Raw genomic sequence first — 18,124 nt, 5'->3', positions numbered from 1 at the left:
GAGAGAGAGAGCTTGAGAGAGAGCTTGAGAGCTTGAGAGCTTGAGAGAGAGAGAGAGAGAGCTTGAGAGCTTGAGAGCTTGAGAGAGAGAGAGAGAGAGCTTGAGAGCTTGAGAGCGAGAGAGAGAGAGAGAGAGAGAGAGAGAGAGAGAGAGAGAGAGAGAGAGAGAGAGAGAGAGAGAGAGAGAGAGAGATCAGTGAGTGTTTGAGAAGCACAACAAAACAAGGGGCTGGGTGGCAACGGCATTAACCTCAAAATGCTCTGCATCAACTAACTCTACGTTCCGAATAAAATCTTCATAAACTCAATGTGTATAGACGTAACTATTGTCATATCCAAGAGAATATGGTTGCAAACTGTAGTTGACCACCATTTATATGTCAGAAAATCTGCACGACGATACTCTAATCAAGACGCCCCGTACCTCTGCCGCAAACGCTCCTTGGCGCTCATTCTCTGCTTACAGCTTGATTCCACCCTCACATGCATCCCACATGCCGAACCGACTCTCTCACAAGCCTCCAGCCATCACATCCATTCTCTCTCTCTCTCACCAGCAACCATGATGAGCTTGCTGCGCGACTCGACCGCAATGCTGCGGCGCGTCTCCGGCCCCTGCACCACCGTGGCTCGGCCGGTGGTACGCGCCATGGCGCTGCGTCGGAAGAAGAAGGCGGCTGAGAACCCGGCCCTTGAGGCTGAGCTGGACGCCGTGTCAGGCATGGCCGTGCTTCGTCGCCTTATGAAGGCTCGCCGCTTGGCTTTTCGCGGTGATGACATGGCGCTGGCTGGTGCGTGAACGACCTTCTGGCCCTCGTGGCTATGCTTCCGCTCTCGCTGCATGATGGCGGCTCCCTTTGCTGGTTGCATGCTTACTGTTGTTGCTGGCCTCTCTTGTTGGTATCTTTTGGGGCCCATCTTTGCGCCTTGGTAGCGTCAAGGCAACGCATCGAAGAGGAGCTGGCCAAGCTGCGCAACGCAACAGATCCCGCACAAATCCGTGCTGTACGTGTCGGACAGCACTCTGAGGGATTAGCCACCGCGTGTCTGCTCTCATGAATACTGCTCGTCTCTTGGCTTCTGGTCGGTGGTGGCTCTGCTGTATCTTCCGCATACACACGTGATTGTGCAGGCACACAAGCTCGGTCTCGAAGTTGCGGCCATCCTCGAGCAAAACGTCATGCAGGCCCAAGTGGATGATCAGGACAGCGAACTTTTCCGTGCGTAAATGCATGTACCATGCTCCTTTGCTCTCATCCGAATGGCGCACATCATTATTATTTGCTGTTTCTCAACATGTGCCGGTGCATGCACACCCTCTTCTAGGCATCAACTTCCACGACAAAACCCACTTCCCCGATAATGCAGCATCAAAGTGCAGCAACTAGAACCCCATTCGCCTTTGACTTAGAAACCAACCCATCTTCTCTCCTCGGCCCATCTTCGTGTGTGGCAAGAGACGTCGAAGAACTGTTGTTTAACCCGAAAAACCAGCAAGAGGAGCTGACCAGACCAACTCTCACACGCACACCTACTCGAGTCTTCAATTCAGGATGCCAACCAGCAGCACCACCAACACTTTTTTCATCTCTATGCATGCCAATGGCTTGGCCGCGCGCAGCGAGTCGCTCAGCGACGAGTGCGCTGGGCCATGGCTTCCCGCAACTGCGTTGGTCACCCCCGCCCGCATGTCATGAGTGGAGACGCGAACAAGGAGATGCCACACACCCAGACACAGACACACAGACACACACACGCTCACACGCACACACACAAACGTCGCGAGCAGGGGAGAGGGGTTGCCCCGAAACACGAAACGCACCTCGTCTTGCCGTTTAGCTCGCTTGGTCAGGAACAGGGTTTGGAGCTGAAGAAGTCGGTCCGGGATAATCTTGGCACGGCCTGAACCCGCACCTCGGTCCGAGTCTCGTTCCAAGCCCCTGAGGCATGGTGCGCAGAGCAAGTCAGCCGAATCAATCACACCAAGTTGGGGTCATGGCATTGCAAGGAGCAGGTTTGGCCCACAGCCATATCCATCTTCAAAGTGCGAGTGTCCACGGCCAAGCGGCACCTACAGGGCTCTCTGCGCCTGAAGGTATTGGTTGGCCGTGTGCTCGAGCGCTGCAATGGTGGCAGGTAGGCATGGCTGCCCACTGCGTTGATAAGAGCTGCAAGCTTCGCGCCAGCGCAGCCACAGCCGATTGCTGGCTCGCAACGGCATGCGCTGCCAATTGGCACTGTGGGCACGTCCCGCCACAACTTGAAACACCCGAGCCTTCTGAACGTCTGCCAGAGCGCGCGCTGCCTCCAACTGGCCTTCGGTCTGCAAAACGAATGAACGCGGTGAGCAAGGCGACGTGGCGGCTTGGGTGGCACACACGCCCCGGTCAAAGTCTCACGAGTAAGGTAGTCAACTGCTTGTGCAAGTGCTGATATTGCTCGACGGTCACATCAACCTGCATTGTTGAGCGTAATGAGCGGGGAGGATGGCGGTGACGGTGAGGAAGGCATGGGCAGCGATACACGAAGCACCGTACCCTGATCGGATCGTCGACCGGACAGGTGGCGTGGAGAGCGTAGAGCGTAAAACTGCCCAGCACCTGCGCACGCATGCCACGCCATGAGCAAGGCGGAGAACAGATCAAAAAGCCGACGCGGGTGGAACAAGGAGCAAGTCAGATCCTGCACCAACGGGGGAGAGGGGGAAAGGCGTCTCGGTTATCCAGAGCACACAAAGGCCCGTGACGGCATCGAGAACCTACGAGCTCACCAGAGGGCGCACGCATGTGATGAGGGAGCGTCTTTACGAAGCGCGGCGCAGGGGCGGGGACAATGAATGACCACTCACAGCAGGGCGCGGCAGACCCAAAGAATGAGCCCAATGCCAACCGGTCAGCTCGGTCTGCTTCCAGCCCCGCTGAAAGTCAGCCCAGGTCACCGTGGCACCGCTCAGGTCGAGCGTCGTCATCAGCTGCAGGCAGTCGCTGATCACGGCCTTCCAAACATCCTCCAGCCGTACGCCATCACCTGCATCACCCAACCCAGACCCGCCCCGACCTCGATCCCGACCCCGACCCTGACCTCGACCGCGACCTCTTCCCTGACCCCCTGCTCCACCACCCCGACCCTCTCCTCTCTCATTCATCGAGCCCACCGCTGCCATTCCGAGCGCGCGCACAGACACAAATTGTCTGACAAATGATAGTAGCCAGAAGGTTTAAGTAGTTAATGTATAAAATATACCTGTAAATGCAGACTTTATAACACTTATAACGTTATTTAATGTAGGTAAACATGTGGTAGATGTGCATATTTTTTGGCTCCTTGGCATTCCATTCACCAAACTCCAATAGAAGGTTAATGTATCCATCTATACAATTGATGCAGATTTGGTAATGTTATCAACGGCAGTATCTGCAGTTACTTTTAATGTTTGCGTAGGGGGAGGAACTGGCTCGTCTGAACCCTGAACAGTGAATCGCTCTCTCTCTCTCTCTCTCTCTCTCTCTGACGGTCGCGCGCTCGGTCGCCGTCGACCTGTAGCTGGTGTCGCGCGCGTCGCTGCGGCGTTTCCTTCCCTCCTCCTCCCTCTTCCCTCTTCTCTACTCCCTCGTCCACTGGCCTTTTCTCAAGTGCCTCTCCTCTCTTCTTCTCCTCTGCGCCCGCTGCTCCGTGTGCAACCATTATTGGGTGCTGGAGGTGCTGGAGGCGGTGCGCCAACGATTGCTCGTGTCGACCTTGCAAGGGTTGGGTAGCAGGGGTTTTGGTGCTTGCTGCTTGAACCAAGGACGTGCGGGCTGTGCGGCTGTTCCTGTGCACTCAGCCAAGCGCCTGCACTACCAGCTTTTTTTCGTTCTCTGCTGCTCCTTTTTCTGGTGCTGACGGGTCAGGAAGAGAACCGGCAACATGAGTCAACCCGTGAGTAGCACCATGACCCGCCGGCGATCGGTGATTGATACCTACTCGGATGGCCGTTCAGCGGTGCGGTTGGAAAACGGCAACAGCTATATTGGTGGCTGGCAAGATGGCAAATTTCATGGCGCCGGCGAGCTGGTCGGCGCAGATGGCCTGCGTTACAAGGGCCAGTTTCAGCTCGGTCAGTTTCACGGCCGCGGTACCTTGACCACCAAGGCGGGTACTTTTGACGGCGAGTTTCAAAACAACAAAATGCACGGCCAAGGCGCCTTCAAGTATGCCGACGGCTCCTCCTACACGGGCTCCTACAACGCCGGCATTCGCGAGGGTCAAGGCCAACTCACACTCCCCGATGGAAGTCACTACAAAGGCCCCTTCAAGGTCCGATCTGTTGCGATACCGCCCCCACCCCGCCAAGACGATCCCGCGCTCACCCAAATGCGTGGTGCCGTCTCGGTTTGTGACCCGCTATACTATAGAACGACAAGCAAGAAGGCGTTGGTGTTCTCGTCCTGGCGGATGGGTCCAAATATGAGGGTACGCCTGTTTTTCATTTCTTCTTTGCTCTTGCCGCCGAAACACCTTCGGCGCCCGTGGTTCCACATGGACACAACCGCCACTCACAGCCGTAATACCGGCCATCCTAGGCGAGTTCAAGAATGGCCAGCAGCACGGCCGCGGCACACTCACCTACGCTCACGGCAACGTGTACACGGGCGGCTTTGCCAACGGCCTCTTTGAAGGGCCCGGCGAACTCAAAGGCGCGTCTTCTTCCAGCTCTTCTCACCGCTCAGTACACACCTATCTTGTTCTCGCTGACCCCACCCATTCACATGATCGCACTTCAGGCGCTCATCTACTAGTCAAGGGCAACTTTGTCAAGGGGGCTCTGGAAGGCCCCGGCGTCATGTCTGTACCGGATGGCCGTGCCTATGAAGGCGAGGTTCGTCCAATGCTTCCTTTCAACATTGCCCACAGGCTGTGTTTATCGCGATCAAGGGGGGATGGGCTTCTTCTGACTCAAGTTTCTGCATACCACCTTTGACAGTTTGTTGGCGGCAAGCCCCATGGTCAAGGCAAGCTGACCTTGCCAGATGGATCGCATTTTGAAGGCGCCTTTGTTTCTGATAATCGGCAAGGTCCAGGCGTTCTCAAGAGCAAGCGCGCGGGCCTCCCTCCGTTTACATACGATGGACTGTGGAAGGTGCGGCCAGATGCCAGCCCCATTGTTGCTGTTTGCTGTGGCTCGGCCTTGTCTCGACGTTCAACTTGATTTTCCTCGTTTCCCCCTTTTTTTCCTTCTTTCTAGAACGACAAACGCCATGGCCGTGGCAAGCTCACCTTTGAAACAGAGAAAGGCTCACTCGTATTTGATGGGGAGTTTGACAACGGCCGACCCCTGGAAGGTACGGTGTTTCGTGCTTGTGTGACACACTCCTTCTTGCACTGTGAGGCCCCTTCTTGTCACTGCCTCCTCACTCACATCTGTATCCTGCCTTCCCCCCTGCATTTAGGTGGCACTATGACATGGCCCGATGGGCATCAACAAACTTTGAAGGTGGAGGAACGTTTTGCCGCATACCTGGGGCCTGGCTCTCATGCTTTTGGCTGGGAACTCGCTCTTCTCAAGGTTCTCGAGGCCCAACGCGCTGCCGTGGTCAGTTGTCTCTCTTTCATCTGAAATCTCGCCGGTTGACCCTTGCGTCACGCGCAATCGGCATTCACCGCCCGCGAGCACTCACTCTCAACCCTTTGATCCCTTTGACCCCCTTTTTTGTTTGGATCTGAATAGGGTCAAGACGCACAAGGAGCTGGTGCGCAATAAACCAAATTGTCTTTCTGGTTCCAAGCTAAACTGCTGACGCGTTGCTTTGCCTCTTGTCTTGACACGCTGGCGTGATGAGCACCTCTGCGCCAGACCCGATTTTCTCGTCGTTTTCTTTGACCAAGCCGCGTCCTTTCCAGCTTTTCAGTAGCTTTGGCGACTCTTCTCTTGCGTGTCTTTTTTGATCAACCCGTTTACCAGTCGGCATGTCCCAGCTGTTTGACCCTGCGTCCTTTTTAATCAACCCTCGTCTCGTTCACTCCTCCCCAGCCCCAGCTACAGCCCCAGTTCAGTTAAGTCCCCAGTCCCCAGCTCCCAGCTCGGGCCAGCCGGTTGTCAGATTATTATTGTCAGACGTTTGTTTGTACATTTGCTTGACAACGCATTTAAACCTCTCTTTCAACGTCTCTGTCTCTGTTTGTGAAACTTTTACACTCTGTCCCTCTGAACTTTTTCTCTCTCTGTACTCTTTCTCTGCTTTGAGCTTGCTTTTTTTTGCTGAACTCTTCTTCTTTTCAAACCTTTCTCTGTGCTTGTCCATTCTCTTCCTCTCTTTCTCTCTCACGTTCTCTGAATTCTCTCTCTCTCTGAATTTTCTCTGAACAACTTACGCGCGCGCTTTCTCTCTCTCTCTCTCTCTCTCTCTCTCTCTCTCTCTCGCTCTGTCGAGGTCGTGATCGCAATCCGCGTTAGACTTGCCGTGTGCCTGTATTGGAGGGGGGTGGGTGTGACCAGGTTGAGGAGGGGGAGGGGAGGAATCGCCTTGAGGGACTGGGGGTGTCTTGGTGAGGACGGCGATCACCGACATGACGACTGAGGAGAAGATTACACAGTTGCTGCTGGCGGCGAGAGATGAGCTCGCGCGGGAGCGGGACGAGGAGGGTCTGCGGCTTGCCACGCAGGCCCAGCAATTGGCGCAGGCCCATCCGCAGCTCAGCGATTTGCTGCGGTTCCAGGTTCTGCTCATCTTTGGCGAGGCAGCGCTGGGTATGTTGTGCCGAACCCAGCTGGCCATGGCGCCTGTCTGTCCCGGACAAGGGGGACCTCATCTCGTTGCCTTTGGTGCTGCGCGCAGCTATTGGCGATATTGACACGGCGGAGAAAAGCCTGACGCAGGCTCACTGGAATGCTCTCAAGACCCAAGGCACCGTGGGGGCCGATCACCGTGCCCAGCTTCATCGCAGCTTGGCCGCCGTGTATCTGGCCCGAGGACTCACGGCCGAGGCCCTGACCCACATGGCCGAAGACATTTACCATGCTTCCCTGGCATCGGGCAACGATAGCATTGCAGTCGCCTTGGCCTACTTTCCCATGGCCTCTCTCTTCATCGATCGTCTCCAGGATTATTCGCGAGGCTTGGTCAGTGTGGCGCGCTCGGTGCATCTTCCTAATCCACGCTGCTTGCTCACCACTTCGTGCCACCACCTGGTCCCACGCAGACGTATGCACGGCAATCTGTTGCCGTGTGGTTTGCTCACCTTCAAAGCCATTTCGAGCCTGAAAAAGTCGCTTGGCAGGACCTCGAGCCGTACGAGCGCACTGCGGGGCGTCGCATCCTTTTTCAACTCAGACAAATGCTTAGTGACGGCGAAGCTCCGGAATACGACATTACTTTTGCCGTGGCTGCCGATTTGTGCCAAGCTGCCTTGGCTCTGCAGTTCAATGACCTTGGCCTGGCCCAGGTGCGTGCCCAAACGACCTCACTCGCCGTGGTTGCAAAACCCGCTCCCTCACCCGCATCGTTCTGGCAATCGCATCGGGCAGGAACACCTCAAGCTGGCCGAGGTTCAGCTGGCATCTGCCCACGCTGCTTCACCGCTTGACCTGCCTGTCTCACAGCTTCAAGAGATGCGCGATCTGCTCGCGGGTATCATTCAGACCCAACAGGCCTGAGGCCTCTGCAGTCTTCTTACTGCTCCAACCTCTTTTCTTTTTTGTGCTGTGCAATGCAACGGCATGACAACATCAATTGGATCCATGAGCATGTCAACGTGTTCTTCAACTGGCTGTTGTCAATTCGTCGCCGGAATGCTGCTACAACTCAAACCCATACACGAGTACAAGCAGACACAAGGAGCTGTTTTTAAAAAAAAAAAAAAATAGAAAGGATTGAAAGAACGAAAAAAACAAAAAAACAAAAAACCTGTTACAGTCCACCAACAGTTGGGAGGAGGTCAAGATCAGAAGTGTCTGGGATAGATGGATTGGGATACGAACAAGATTCACTACACACACACAGACACACATGGTCTTCGCCTTGCAACCTTCTTCTTGTCAAGCAATCAAGGTTTGTTCAAGTCAAAGCGGCAACTTGGCTGAGACCAGTCACGAGGGCTATTGCAAGTTAGCCTGGTTCAGGACCGTGCAATGCCCAAACCACTGCTCCAACTCCACTTGCGAGTCCGCACAAATAACAGTCTCGTGATAGGCACTGGCTGTGACTCGAAGCAATACAAAGGAGAAAGGAGTGGGAAGCTTGCGTGGCCGCGTCAAGCTGTACACGCGAATAGCGCTGTCCAACGCAAAGCGACCCAACTCCTGCGCCAGTGTTTCATCCTTGAAGACCACAATGCTTCCTGGGCCATCGGCCCCTGTTGTCTCGATCCGAGCGTAACACCGACGAAAGCCGCTGCCACGGCCTAAAAGACCACCAGTCCAGGGTCCTATGCACACATTCGTGCAACAGCCAGATGAGCCAAGCCGCCCCAAGCCAGACGACACACACAGAGACACAGGCACAGACGCAGAGACAGATACCCCGAAAAGTGCGGCGGACGGTGCGTCGGTGCGCTCAACTCACCGATGCCATTGCCTGTTTCCATGTCGACGGAGCGAATGTGCAGCCAAGTCGAAGGGCTCTGAGCACCCAGGGCTGAGTGTAGAATGGCGTCAAAGGGGTTGTTCTGAATTTTGAAATGAAAGGGTCCTCGCCACCGAGCTGAGGCTGCAAAAAGCGACTCCCAGGCCGCTGCATGGATTCAAAAAGAGACGAGGTGTGTGCCCAATGATTCATCAGAATAAGAATGCTTCAGAGCCAAAATCAAACCCTGCAAACCACGAATCAGTCGCAAACGACGTACCGAGCGGACGCATCAAGCCGAGCTCATTGACCACCTCCACGACGGCTAACCCAGGCTGCACCTCGCTGCCTTGCCGCTCACACAGGGTGGCCAGCACCTACTCACACCCAAGCAACAACAACAGCACGGGTATATGAAGTATGAGCAGGCTTAGAGCCTCAGGAGGTGCACACGGGTCTCGAGGACACGATAACAAACCTCTGATGCTACCGTCTCACTGCTCAGGGGAAAGGTGTGAGAGGTATCGTGGATCTCGTCCTCAATCTCAAAAATGAATTCGGCCAGGTTGCCGGTACCCTTTTTGGTCGAAAGTGCCTGCTCATGCGCCTGCTTGGCAGCCTCGATTTTGAGGCGCCCAGCTTTGAGCATGAGATCGTGGTCTGACTTTTGCTCCATGTTGAACAGCCACTCGTGGTAGGTGATGCATGCTTCCAAGCACTTGTACTCCTTGGCCATGAGCGCCACATCGCCCGGTGGTGCCTCGTTGTCAGTTTGCACATGCATGAGCGAGGGCGCAAACACCCCTGCCAAGTTGGTTGTGGTCATCTTGTTCGAGGCCGCATGCTCCGCAACCACAGCCAGATGAGCGCACAGGCGACGGAGGGTCTGGTAATGGGCCGGGGGCAGCTGTTCAATGTAGTGTTTTAGGTTGTACAACCGTTGCTCATGGTCGGCAATGCGCATTGTGTCCAAAAAGCCGTCGTAAAGTGCACGAGGAAAAAGGGACTCGGGCAGCTGGCGAAAGTACTGCTTTAACAAGCCAGCCACGTCGGTGGCCGATACTTTGGCCGGATCCAGCTTCACGCTCGTATCGTCCATGTTAAAGGCCTGGCGGAGGCGGCGCATGGTGGCAGCGTTGCCAGGTACGCGGTAGATGCCCTCCTCAAAGAGGCCACGCGTTTCAATGAAGGAGCAACACATATCCACCACGCGCGGAACCAGAGTCGGGCTGCTCTCGAGTTCCGCACCAAAGACTTGGGTTGCCTTGAGATGGCGGAACCACTCGTCCCGCACTTCCTCCGTATTGGCGCGCAGTACAACCAAGTCGTGGACACCAACCAGCGTGAGATCAACCCGGGACTTGCTCGTCTCGAGCTTGCCGTCCACACCTCTGCTCGCCTAAGCACAGCGCAAGCAAAAGATAACAAGAGAAATCATTACGGCAAGATGAGCCGTCACGTTCGTGGTGCACTCGGTGTTGGGAACAACACAAGATGAGGAGCAGTGAAACGGAAGATAACACAACGCACCAGACCCGCGACAACATCGTAGAAGTTTGACAGGTCAATCTCGTTCTGGTTTGGGTCTGTTTGCGAAAGAAAGTAGGACAGAGCCTTGCCCTGCAAGGCAAAGTACCGCTGCTTGTAGCCGACACCCTCTTGATGAATCTGCAGGTGGCCCACAAAGCTGCAATTTTCAAAGTCGAATCCCCGATCGCCCAGCGGAATGGCGTCAATGTTGGCCTGCAGACACTCGGCCCAGGTACGAGCCTGCTCTGGCGTTTCCGTTTGCAGCACAAAGCGGCGACTTGACAGCGTGGTGACACACAGGTAGCCATGCTCGGCTGCGAGGACAGAACGCAAGTTTTCATTGTTGGCGGACTGTGCCTGCCCGTGGCCATAACTGTTCAGAATATCTGCGGCCGTGGTGGCCTGCGCCGTCTTGAGCGACTGCAAGGGAATTTCCATGGCCGTGGGCGCGCCCTCGGGAGTGCCTGCACCGGTCGTGGAGGCCTCTTGAGGGCTGAGGCGCAGCACGCCCATCTCGTAAAGGGCATCATACGGGGTCAGAGTAGCGCTGCGACTGTCAAACAAGGCCAGGGGCCCCTCAAACTGGGTGGGTGTTGGGGCAGGAAAATCGACATCCTCGCCCTCATCGTCATCGTCAGTAGCGCCAGGTCCAAAGACGTTTCCATCCGTTGAGGAGGCGCTTTGTACGCTAGCATTGAGGCTCTGCTGTTCGTCGGCACTCAGTACGGCGCCATTGAGCGAGAGCAGTGCTGCTTGGAGCGAGCGCTTGGCACGACGAGCGAGATACAGAGCGCTGTGGCCCGTATTGGCTTCCTGTGCTTTGGGATCGGCACCGGCCGCTAGTAACATGGCCGTGTCCAGCAGTTCTGATTGCTGAACCGCCGCGCACAATTGTTCATTAATGTCCCGAGCCGGATCATGCCAAAACTTGACAAATTCGTGCTTTTCATATTTGCGCCGAATGAAATCCTCCTTGGTGGGCCGGTCGCTATTCATGTTAGGTTTGACCCCCTCGGGCAAGTTGCCTTCCCAAATGGTGTTGGCCAGTTTGACACCGAGGGCCTTCATCACCTCAAGAGAATCGCGCGGCCAATCATCCAGCGTGGCAGACCGCACCTTGCTAATGTGCACGCCCATGCTACGATGAACGCCCGAACACTTTTGAATGCAAAAATTCGTTCATCGGTGAGTGAGTACCAGGGCGCCGGCAACAAACCCCCCCCCCCCCCCCTTCCGAGCCATTATCTTGAAAGTAAGTCTTTTGCCTTAAGCGAGAACGTACATCAATGCAGACCATGGTACCGAGATTGATTGAGGCCCAGTCTGGATTGGCCGTGCTGCAATCAGCACAGCGCAGGTTGCTGGTGTTTTCACGAATGATTTTCATTGCCTAAAGCATGGCACACCAAGTTTGTTAGAAAAGGGGGAAGACGCCTCATCTCTCCGTCCAAGAAACAGAAATCCAAAAAAAAAAAAAAAAAAAAAAAAAAAAAAACACGCAGGCTCGAGGTCTTGACCTCGTCGGGGCGTATCGTATCGACCACACTCTTGGTCTGCTTCTTGTGGGAGGTGGCAGCGGAATCGAGTTGGTTGAGACTCCAGAGAATGGAGTTTTGTATTGCCTGAGTCCAATCACGTAGCTCCTGATCTGATGCAGCTTGGAACTCGATGTGCCGTTGCTGGCTATCCACCAACTTGAACTGATGGTTGCGCGCTTTGCGGCCTGTCCCAACCTGAGCGAAATGGCAAGTGATAGACAGTCATCGAGCGCGACTATTAGCCACAGGTGGACAGAAGGCGGCGGCAAGAGATCAGAAGACCAGATCGCGAGCGCACCTTGACTGTAATCAGCATGGTATTGATGCGGTCCACCGGATTCTCATCCTTGAAGTCCTGATACGTCTACAGGCAAGAGGCAAACATTAAAGCAAGCGGGTCAACAGGAATGAGCAGCGAACCAACTAGAAGTCAAGGTGGGTGGTGCGCCGATGGATCGCAGGTACAAGCCGTACCTCGTAGAGACAGAGTTGGCCGTCTTTTAAAGCAATATACCGACGTGCCCAGCCCATGGCCCCGCAAGCGTGCCGCATGTACCCTTCCTTGTCTGGGTCGGCCATGCTGCCTCCCGCCTGCGGCATCAGAAGTAGCATTGTGCAAAAGGAAATGAGACAACTCACGAGCTAGCTAAATGCGAGAGGCAAAATGAATGCGAGCACGGGCGGAGTAACGCAGCAGCATGTGCTTGCGTCTTGGAAAGCAAAACGCACGGTCGGTTTGGGCTTGAAGAGCTGGATTTGCGAGCCCAAGAACATCATCCATGACGTCATCTCCTCGGGAGATTCGGCCCTGTGGCAGCGGTGAGGGATGCGTGAGAATGGGGAAAGGACAAGTGTCAAGCCAACGGGAGAAGCCGAGAAGGTGAGCGGGCAGAAGGAAGAAACAGACTTGAAGATGAAGGTGCGCTCGTAGGTATCGAGTTCGAAACGATTCTTGTGGCCAGTATCGTGACGAATGGCCTTCATTTCCGTCAGGGCGATGCACCCTTGAGGGCGAGTCTCTTTGTCTCCGACAAAATAGGACAGCACGCCTTCTTTGTACACGCAATACCGTCGATCCCAGCCTGAGTGACATTGACAAGGGGAAGAAAGGTTAGTGAGAAGCCAACCCACAAGCCGTGGGCATGACGACCAGACTCGGGTTGCCAAGGTTCTGTACCCTTGCGGCCAGTGGCACCACCGCGCTTCAAGAGCCAGCCTTCCTTGGTGGCGTGTGAGTCCACCTTGGAGCGTTTTTGCAACGTGCGAGGTGCGGCAGCCTATTTTTCAGAACCGTCACCAAGATCGGTGGCAAGTGATGAGCTAAGAAGGCTCGCCCTGCTGTTTATTCGAGCACAGCGCCAAAGAACCACGTACAGAGCGCTCGGTGAGCATAGCGGCTTGTTCTCGCGTCATGCTGGAGGGCAATAGAGAGCTCTCTCGACGTTGTCCAATCGACACCCTGTGTCGTCCACGTTCATTGGAGCACGCGCAGAGCACGGATAGAATGGTGAGTGCATGGGGAGGAAGAAGGGCCCGCGGATGGAACACGGTCAACAAACCGGCGTAATTGCGAGGCATCGGAGGGTAAGCGGGGCAACATGATGTACGAGCCCTCATCATCGTCCGAGGGAGCGGCAAACTCGTTGCGGTGGACATCAGGACCCGAGGTGCGAGTCGGGAGCTTCGGGGGCTGGGGGCGGCCTGGGGGTGGGGGAGAGGCTGCCAGATCGGATCGCTAGGCCGTGTGGCTGTTGCGCATGTCGAACGTGAGACAAAATCACGGCTGCGGACGATGCATCAAGGGTGAGTCAGGGGCGCGGGGGTGTCTACGACCAACATACGCAAGGGCGGGGGTGCCTTGGGTGAAAGCGGGGTTGCGGGGGTGCTTGCGTTGCCACTGGTAGTGCTGGTGGTACTGCGAGTAGAGTCCTCGCGCTGGGGCCGAGCTGGGGCGGGATCTGAAGGCGGGGAGGGGCGTGCTGGGGCCGACTCGGCCGGCGGGGGTGGGCGCGAAGGTTTGGGCACTGGGGTAGCGTGAAGTGAGGGGGGGGGTGCAGCACGATTTGAGGGCGGCAAGAGAGCAGGGCCTCGAGTTGAAGAGTCGCTGGGTCGAGTTTTTCGGGGCACGGCCGGTGGAGCGGTGGCGGCTGCAGACACGGGCACGGGGGCGGAGTCGCGAGGGGGTGGGGGGCGACTCGGAGGCATGATGGGCGATTTGGAGCGGGGCTGAAGCTTTTTCTCCTCTTGCGCCAGTGCTGGGGTGGGGCGCAGGGATCCAGCTTTGCGGGGCAGTGGGGGAGGGGCGGCTACAAAGGTAAAAGGCGCGGCCAAGGAGTGAGCAGGTTGAGAAGAGGTGCTGCGGCGGTTGCGGCGGGATACAATCTCTCAAGCCGAGGGGATGACGGGCGAAGAAGGCATCATGGACCAAAGGCAGAAGGGGGGTGGGACATACAATCGCTATCGTTTTGCTCTGTGGACGTTGAGGGGCCTAGCAGGGCGGAGAAGGATAAGCAGGAGAAGGATAAGCAGGAGGTGGTGGTGGTGGTGGAGGAGGAGGAGGAAGGAGGGAAAAGAGGATGAGGGGTGGGTGAAATCATGTGTAGTTCAGCGCCAAGGGGCACAGTGCCAGCACGAATGGCCAACCTCGGGATTTAGGGGGAACGGGTGGCGGAGCCTTGGTTTTGGTGGGTACGACAGGGGGCTGAGCTTGTGTAGAAGCGGGCTGGACCGAAGGGGCCATCAGTTCTTTGGCATTTTTGAGGAGGCGACGACGATGGCCAATTTTATCCATGCCCATGGTAATCAGTTGTTCCTCAGTCAAGATGGAGAGCTGATGGATCGAGGTGATGCCATGGTGCTCGAGCAGAGCGCCATATTCCTCCAGTTTGAGAGAGGTGAGCCAAGTTGTGAGGTCCATGATGATGATGCTGATGATGGCGAAGATGATGGCAAATAGATCCTAGCTAGCTGGCTCGGAGGCGCGAAGAAAAGGCAGGGGCACGAGGGCCCTTGTTGGCTGGCTCAAAGTTCTACTGAGGTGGTTCACTGCAAAAGAAGGCTTTTGTTCAAAGGGGTGTGCCTGTGCCAGCCACGCGATGAACGTCGCGTCGATCTGCTAGCGGGCCACGGGGCGCTGCATTGTGCCGCCACCGGCCAGTCGAGCTACAAGGGGGCGATGGAGCGAAAAAAAGTGGCGCCTCGGCGCCAGCCACTGTTTGTGCAGACACGCGGCCAGACCTCAAGACTGAGCCCCTAAGCAAAGCAAGGCCCCACGGCCATCGTGTACAACGGTAGCAGGCAGGATCAAGAGCCATGAGCACCACCTGACGCCACTGGCCATCGCGGGAGCCAGCCCGTCGCCCGCCCCTTTCCAGTGTACAAGCGCTGCTATACTGATGGCGATGATGATGATGATACACACCTCCAAAGCCGTACGACGATATTGTGACCAAAATCGCAAGTCTCCTCAGTAAAGAGCAGAGGCAGCCCGACCGTACTAGCCAAGGCTCCCTCCCCCCGCCGACTCCAACTTGACCTCGTCACGAGAGTGAGAGAGAGAGAGAGAGAGAGAGAGAGAGCGTGAGTGTGAGAGAGTGTGTGTGAGAGAGAGTGAGAGAGAGAGAGAAAAAAATAATAGACGCGCGAGTGTGTGTGTGTGCCGTCAGAGAGAGAGAGAGAGAGAGAGACAGAGACAGAGAGGGAAGAGAGAGTGTGTCAAAGTGTAAAGAAAAGTGAGGGAGGAGGTGATGTGTGGGCAAATGGATAAAGGCAATTTCATGCTACAAGCAGAGAGAGTGAATGGTATTCATAGAGAGCGAGAGGGATGCAAATCAAAGGCACTGGGCCATAAATCAAACCCCCCCCCCCCCCACTGCGATCGCTTGCTCCCTCGTCTCTCCATCTTGTTGGAGCTCGCCCCAGCCCTGTCGACAGGCAAGTCGATTAGATCGAAGGCCATCGGGGGCCATCGCCGCAGAGGGCTCTTACGCGCACCAGGCCGGCTCGACTTACGCCGCTGTGACAGTTGGTAGCAGAGCTGGATGAGCTGGATGTCAAGCGTCACACATTTGTTACACTTTACCGCTTACCACCGAGCGCGCTACCATCTGATAGACTCATCCCCGATAATCATCTGACAATAGCATATTGTCAGATAATTGCCGGCGGCTGTAAGAAAGCTGAAACGCGACCGGTATCACACTTGGTAGCCCTTCTTTCGGCTGCTGACACCGTCTGCCGGCAAGTGTGATGCTGTCAAGGTGTAAGCCGTGATAACGTTGAACTTGGGTGTGGTATCACACACGGCACACGTGTAGCCGCGCTTCTTTTGTTCCACGACTGCCTTCCTCTGCGTTGGTATCCCCGTTGACTCACTCTCTCTGACGTCACACTTGCACTCGAGCTCTTCTCTTCTTTTATCTTTAGTTCCAAGCTTGACGCTTGTCGTGCTCGTGTGACCTCTCTTCCCACTGTCTTCGCCTCATCCACACCTCTCCACTTTGCTCCTCTCTCTCTCCCTCTCTCTCTCTCTCTCTCTCGTAAGTGCGCGAAACGAAAAAAAAAAAAAAAAAAAAGGGCAGCCTTGAGAGCATGTGCTCGGACTATGGCCTCGCTACTGGCACCCCTGTCCGTGCTGCATAAAACAGTACAATGCCTCTGCATTTCAGGCTGTTATCGGGTCCATGGTTCATGCACCTGAGGCTGGGACAGGGATGGTATTGCCCGCTGACGCTCACACTGTCGTGCATGGCTCGAACCCTTCGTTGGCTTGGTGGCTGCTCGACCACCTGCTTGCTTGTCCATCCAGCTCCCTGGTCCAGTCTTGCGCCGGCACTCTTGTTGATCCGTTCGGTCTGTGACCGACCATTCTTAAAGCTTAGTACCTCCAAATTCACACCGCTACCATGGAGCCCAACATGGAAGAAGAACAGTCCTTTCAGCGCGAGCCCTGGTGCGTCCGCGGCGCTGCTTTGCTCGGCCGACTTGCCCGACTTGAACACCGTCGTGGCAGCCGCATCGCCTTGTGCTCACCACCATCTGCTCTTCCCTTTTGATTGACCAACTCCCTGCTTGACCCAATCACAGCCCTTACCGCATTCTCGACGACTGCGGTGCTGCCTTTGCCATGGGCGCCATCGGTGGCACCATCTGGCATGGCGTTCGCGGCTACCGCAACGCCCCCACTGTGCGTCCTCTTGTCTTTCCCGTCTGAAACATGCAACACTCCAAATTTGAAGTCTGCTCCTGCCCTTCCTCCGCCTCTAGGAGGGGTTGTTTTCTCTCTCTCTTTTTTTTTTTTTTTTTTTTTTTCAAAATATCCTTCCCCTTTCCGTTCTTCCTCTCTTTCTGTGTTTGCCCTGCTTCAAGTCATGACTGATCAAGCTTACTTGCCGCTCCCTTGGCACAGGGCCTCAAATACCGCGAAATGATCAGCGCCGTCAAATTAAGGGCACCCACCGTCGGTGGTAAGCTTTCTCATCTCGAATGGTCCCGACCTCATGCGCGCCTTGTGCCTTTGCCAGGCCGTGAAGGGCTTTTGCTCGAGTCAACTTACGCAACCCTTTTGTGTCGGGGCAATGTGCAGGCAACTTTGCCATTTGGGGTGCGCTCTTCTCCACCTTTGACTGCAGCTTTGTGGCTCTTCGTGGCAAGGAGGATCCCTGGAATGCCATCTCTTCGGGCTTCTTCACCTCGGGTCTCCTCTCCATCCGCTATGGTCCCAAGACTGCCTTCAAGGCTGCTCTGGGTGGTGTAAGCGCCTTTCTTTGGCTCATTGTCCGCCAAACAAGATCTTGAAGCAACGCACAACTCATCCCACTGCGCGTTTCATTACCCCTGACTATAGGCCTTTATCTTGTCGCTGATCGAGGGTGTGGCCATTGCCATTAACCGATTCCAAGCAGATGCCGCCAAGCCCAAGCTTCCTGAGCTGGCAGAGATGCCCGCCGATCCCCTGGGCCCGCCTCCCTCGGCCAACGCGGCCTACTAAGCTTCATCAAAGTTCAATGACACTCTGTAAGGAGGTCCCGGGCGGGCGCTGGCGTCCCGTGTGTTTGCCCAGATAACCTTCTCCTTCCCACTCTGTGCCCACCCCGTGGTTTCTGGGGTCGTGCCCCCTTCTCTCTTGTTTGTTTGGACCCTTAGCCCTGTCCTGGGTGGGCTTCACGGTGGCTGCTGTGCCGTCACATGCCTTCCTCTTCCGCATACACAACCACTCTTTCTCTTTGTGTTTCTCTCAACTGCCCCAATGGTGTTGGCTCTCTTAGCAAGCGCCTTGACATGGTTAACAACACCCTTGAAAAATTCAAATCAAAAACCTCTTGCATGCCAGACTCTCTCCCACGAGAGAGGTCACCATCCAGGTCTCAACACCACACACACACACACACACAAAGAACCAGGCGAGTGAGCATCATCCCTTGAAGTCACCAACTGCAAGTACCTCGACCCAGCAACATTTCCAAAGGGCACGTTGTCACATGAATATGACCTCCACCTCACAGTGAACGAACCGCGT

The 18,124-nt window shown here is 55.7% G+C and overlaps 4 protein-coding genes across 4 annotated transcripts; 3 read left to right on the top strand and 1 right to left on the bottom strand.

The window, feature by feature from the left end:
* Positions 1-3,905: 3,905 nt before the first annotated feature.
* On the top strand, positions 3,906-5,595 carry MONBRDRAFT_30345 (uncharacterized protein; the record flags this gene model as incomplete). Its single annotated transcript, XM_001750804.1, has 6 exons — positions 3,906-4,370; positions 4,394-4,451; positions 4,763-4,857; positions 4,963-5,118; positions 5,224-5,320; positions 5,429-5,595. The coding sequence occupies 6 exons, from the start codon at positions 3,906-3,908 to the stop codon at positions 5,593-5,595; spliced, it is 1,038 nt and encodes a 345-aa protein (XP_001750856.1).
* Positions 5,596-6,398: 803 nt separating this feature from the next.
* On the top strand, positions 6,399-7,672 carry MONBRDRAFT_34740 (uncharacterized protein). The gene is made up of 4 exons (XM_001750803.1): positions 6,399-6,726; positions 6,815-7,098; positions 7,179-7,421; positions 7,504-7,672. Exons 1-4 carry the CDS (start codon positions 6,546-6,548, stop codon positions 7,630-7,632), a joined length of 837 nt encoding a protein of 278 aa, XP_001750855.1. The 5' UTR covers positions 6,399-6,545; the 3' UTR covers positions 7,633-7,672.
* A 401-nt stretch (positions 7,673-8,073) lies between these two features.
* Positions 8,074-14,524, bottom strand: MONBRDRAFT_30343 (uncharacterized protein; the record flags this gene model as incomplete). Its single annotated transcript, XM_001750784.1, has 17 exons — positions 8,074-8,378; positions 8,540-8,707; positions 8,820-8,916; positions 9,018-9,938; positions 10,070-11,227; positions 11,352-11,459; positions 11,587-11,792; positions 11,890-11,971; positions 12,082-12,198; positions 12,337-12,415; positions 12,515-12,689; positions 12,785-12,884; positions 12,982-13,066; positions 13,167-13,326; positions 13,449-13,913; positions 14,060-14,095; positions 14,251-14,524. The coding sequence occupies 17 exons, from the start codon at positions 14,522-14,524 to the stop codon at positions 8,074-8,076; spliced, it is 4,536 nt and encodes a 1,511-aa protein (XP_001750836.1).
* A 1,987-nt stretch (positions 14,525-16,511) lies between these two features.
* On the top strand, positions 16,512-17,596 carry MONBRDRAFT_30342 (uncharacterized protein; the record flags this gene model as incomplete). Its single annotated transcript, XM_001750802.1, has 5 exons — positions 16,512-16,558; positions 16,693-16,792; positions 17,015-17,072; positions 17,192-17,358; positions 17,453-17,596. The coding sequence occupies 5 exons, from the start codon at positions 16,512-16,514 to the stop codon at positions 17,594-17,596; spliced, it is 516 nt and encodes a 171-aa protein (XP_001750854.1).
* Positions 17,597-18,124: the final 528 nt, after the last annotated feature.

The sequence above is a fragment of the Monosiga brevicollis genome, genomic scaffold (genome assembly GCF_000002865.3).
Source record: "Monosiga brevicollis MX1 MONBRscaffold_48 genomic scaffold, whole genome shotgun sequence".
Classification (NCBI taxonomy): domain Eukaryota; class Choanoflagellata; order Craspedida; family Salpingoecidae; genus Monosiga; species Monosiga brevicollis.
Note: the sequence above shows the minus strand (reverse complement) of the source record. Positions and strands in the feature narration are given on the sequence as shown.

What these genes read in the sequence shown, in the direction of transcription:
- MONBRDRAFT_34740 (XM_001750803.1), top strand. Translation starts at nt 6,546, where the DNA reads ATGACGACTGAGGAGAAGATTACACAGTTGCTGCTGGCGGCGAGAGAT. An exon ending in AGGATTATTCGCGAGGCTTG is followed by an intron (nt 7,099 to 7,178) that starts GTCAGTGTGGCG and finishes GGTCCCACGCAG; the next exon opens with ACGTATGCACGGCAATCTGT. An exon ending in ATGACCTTGGCCTGGCCCAG is followed by an intron (nt 7,422 to 7,503) that starts GTGCGTGCCCAA and finishes CGCATCGGGCAG; the next exon opens with GAACACCTCAAGCTGGCCGA.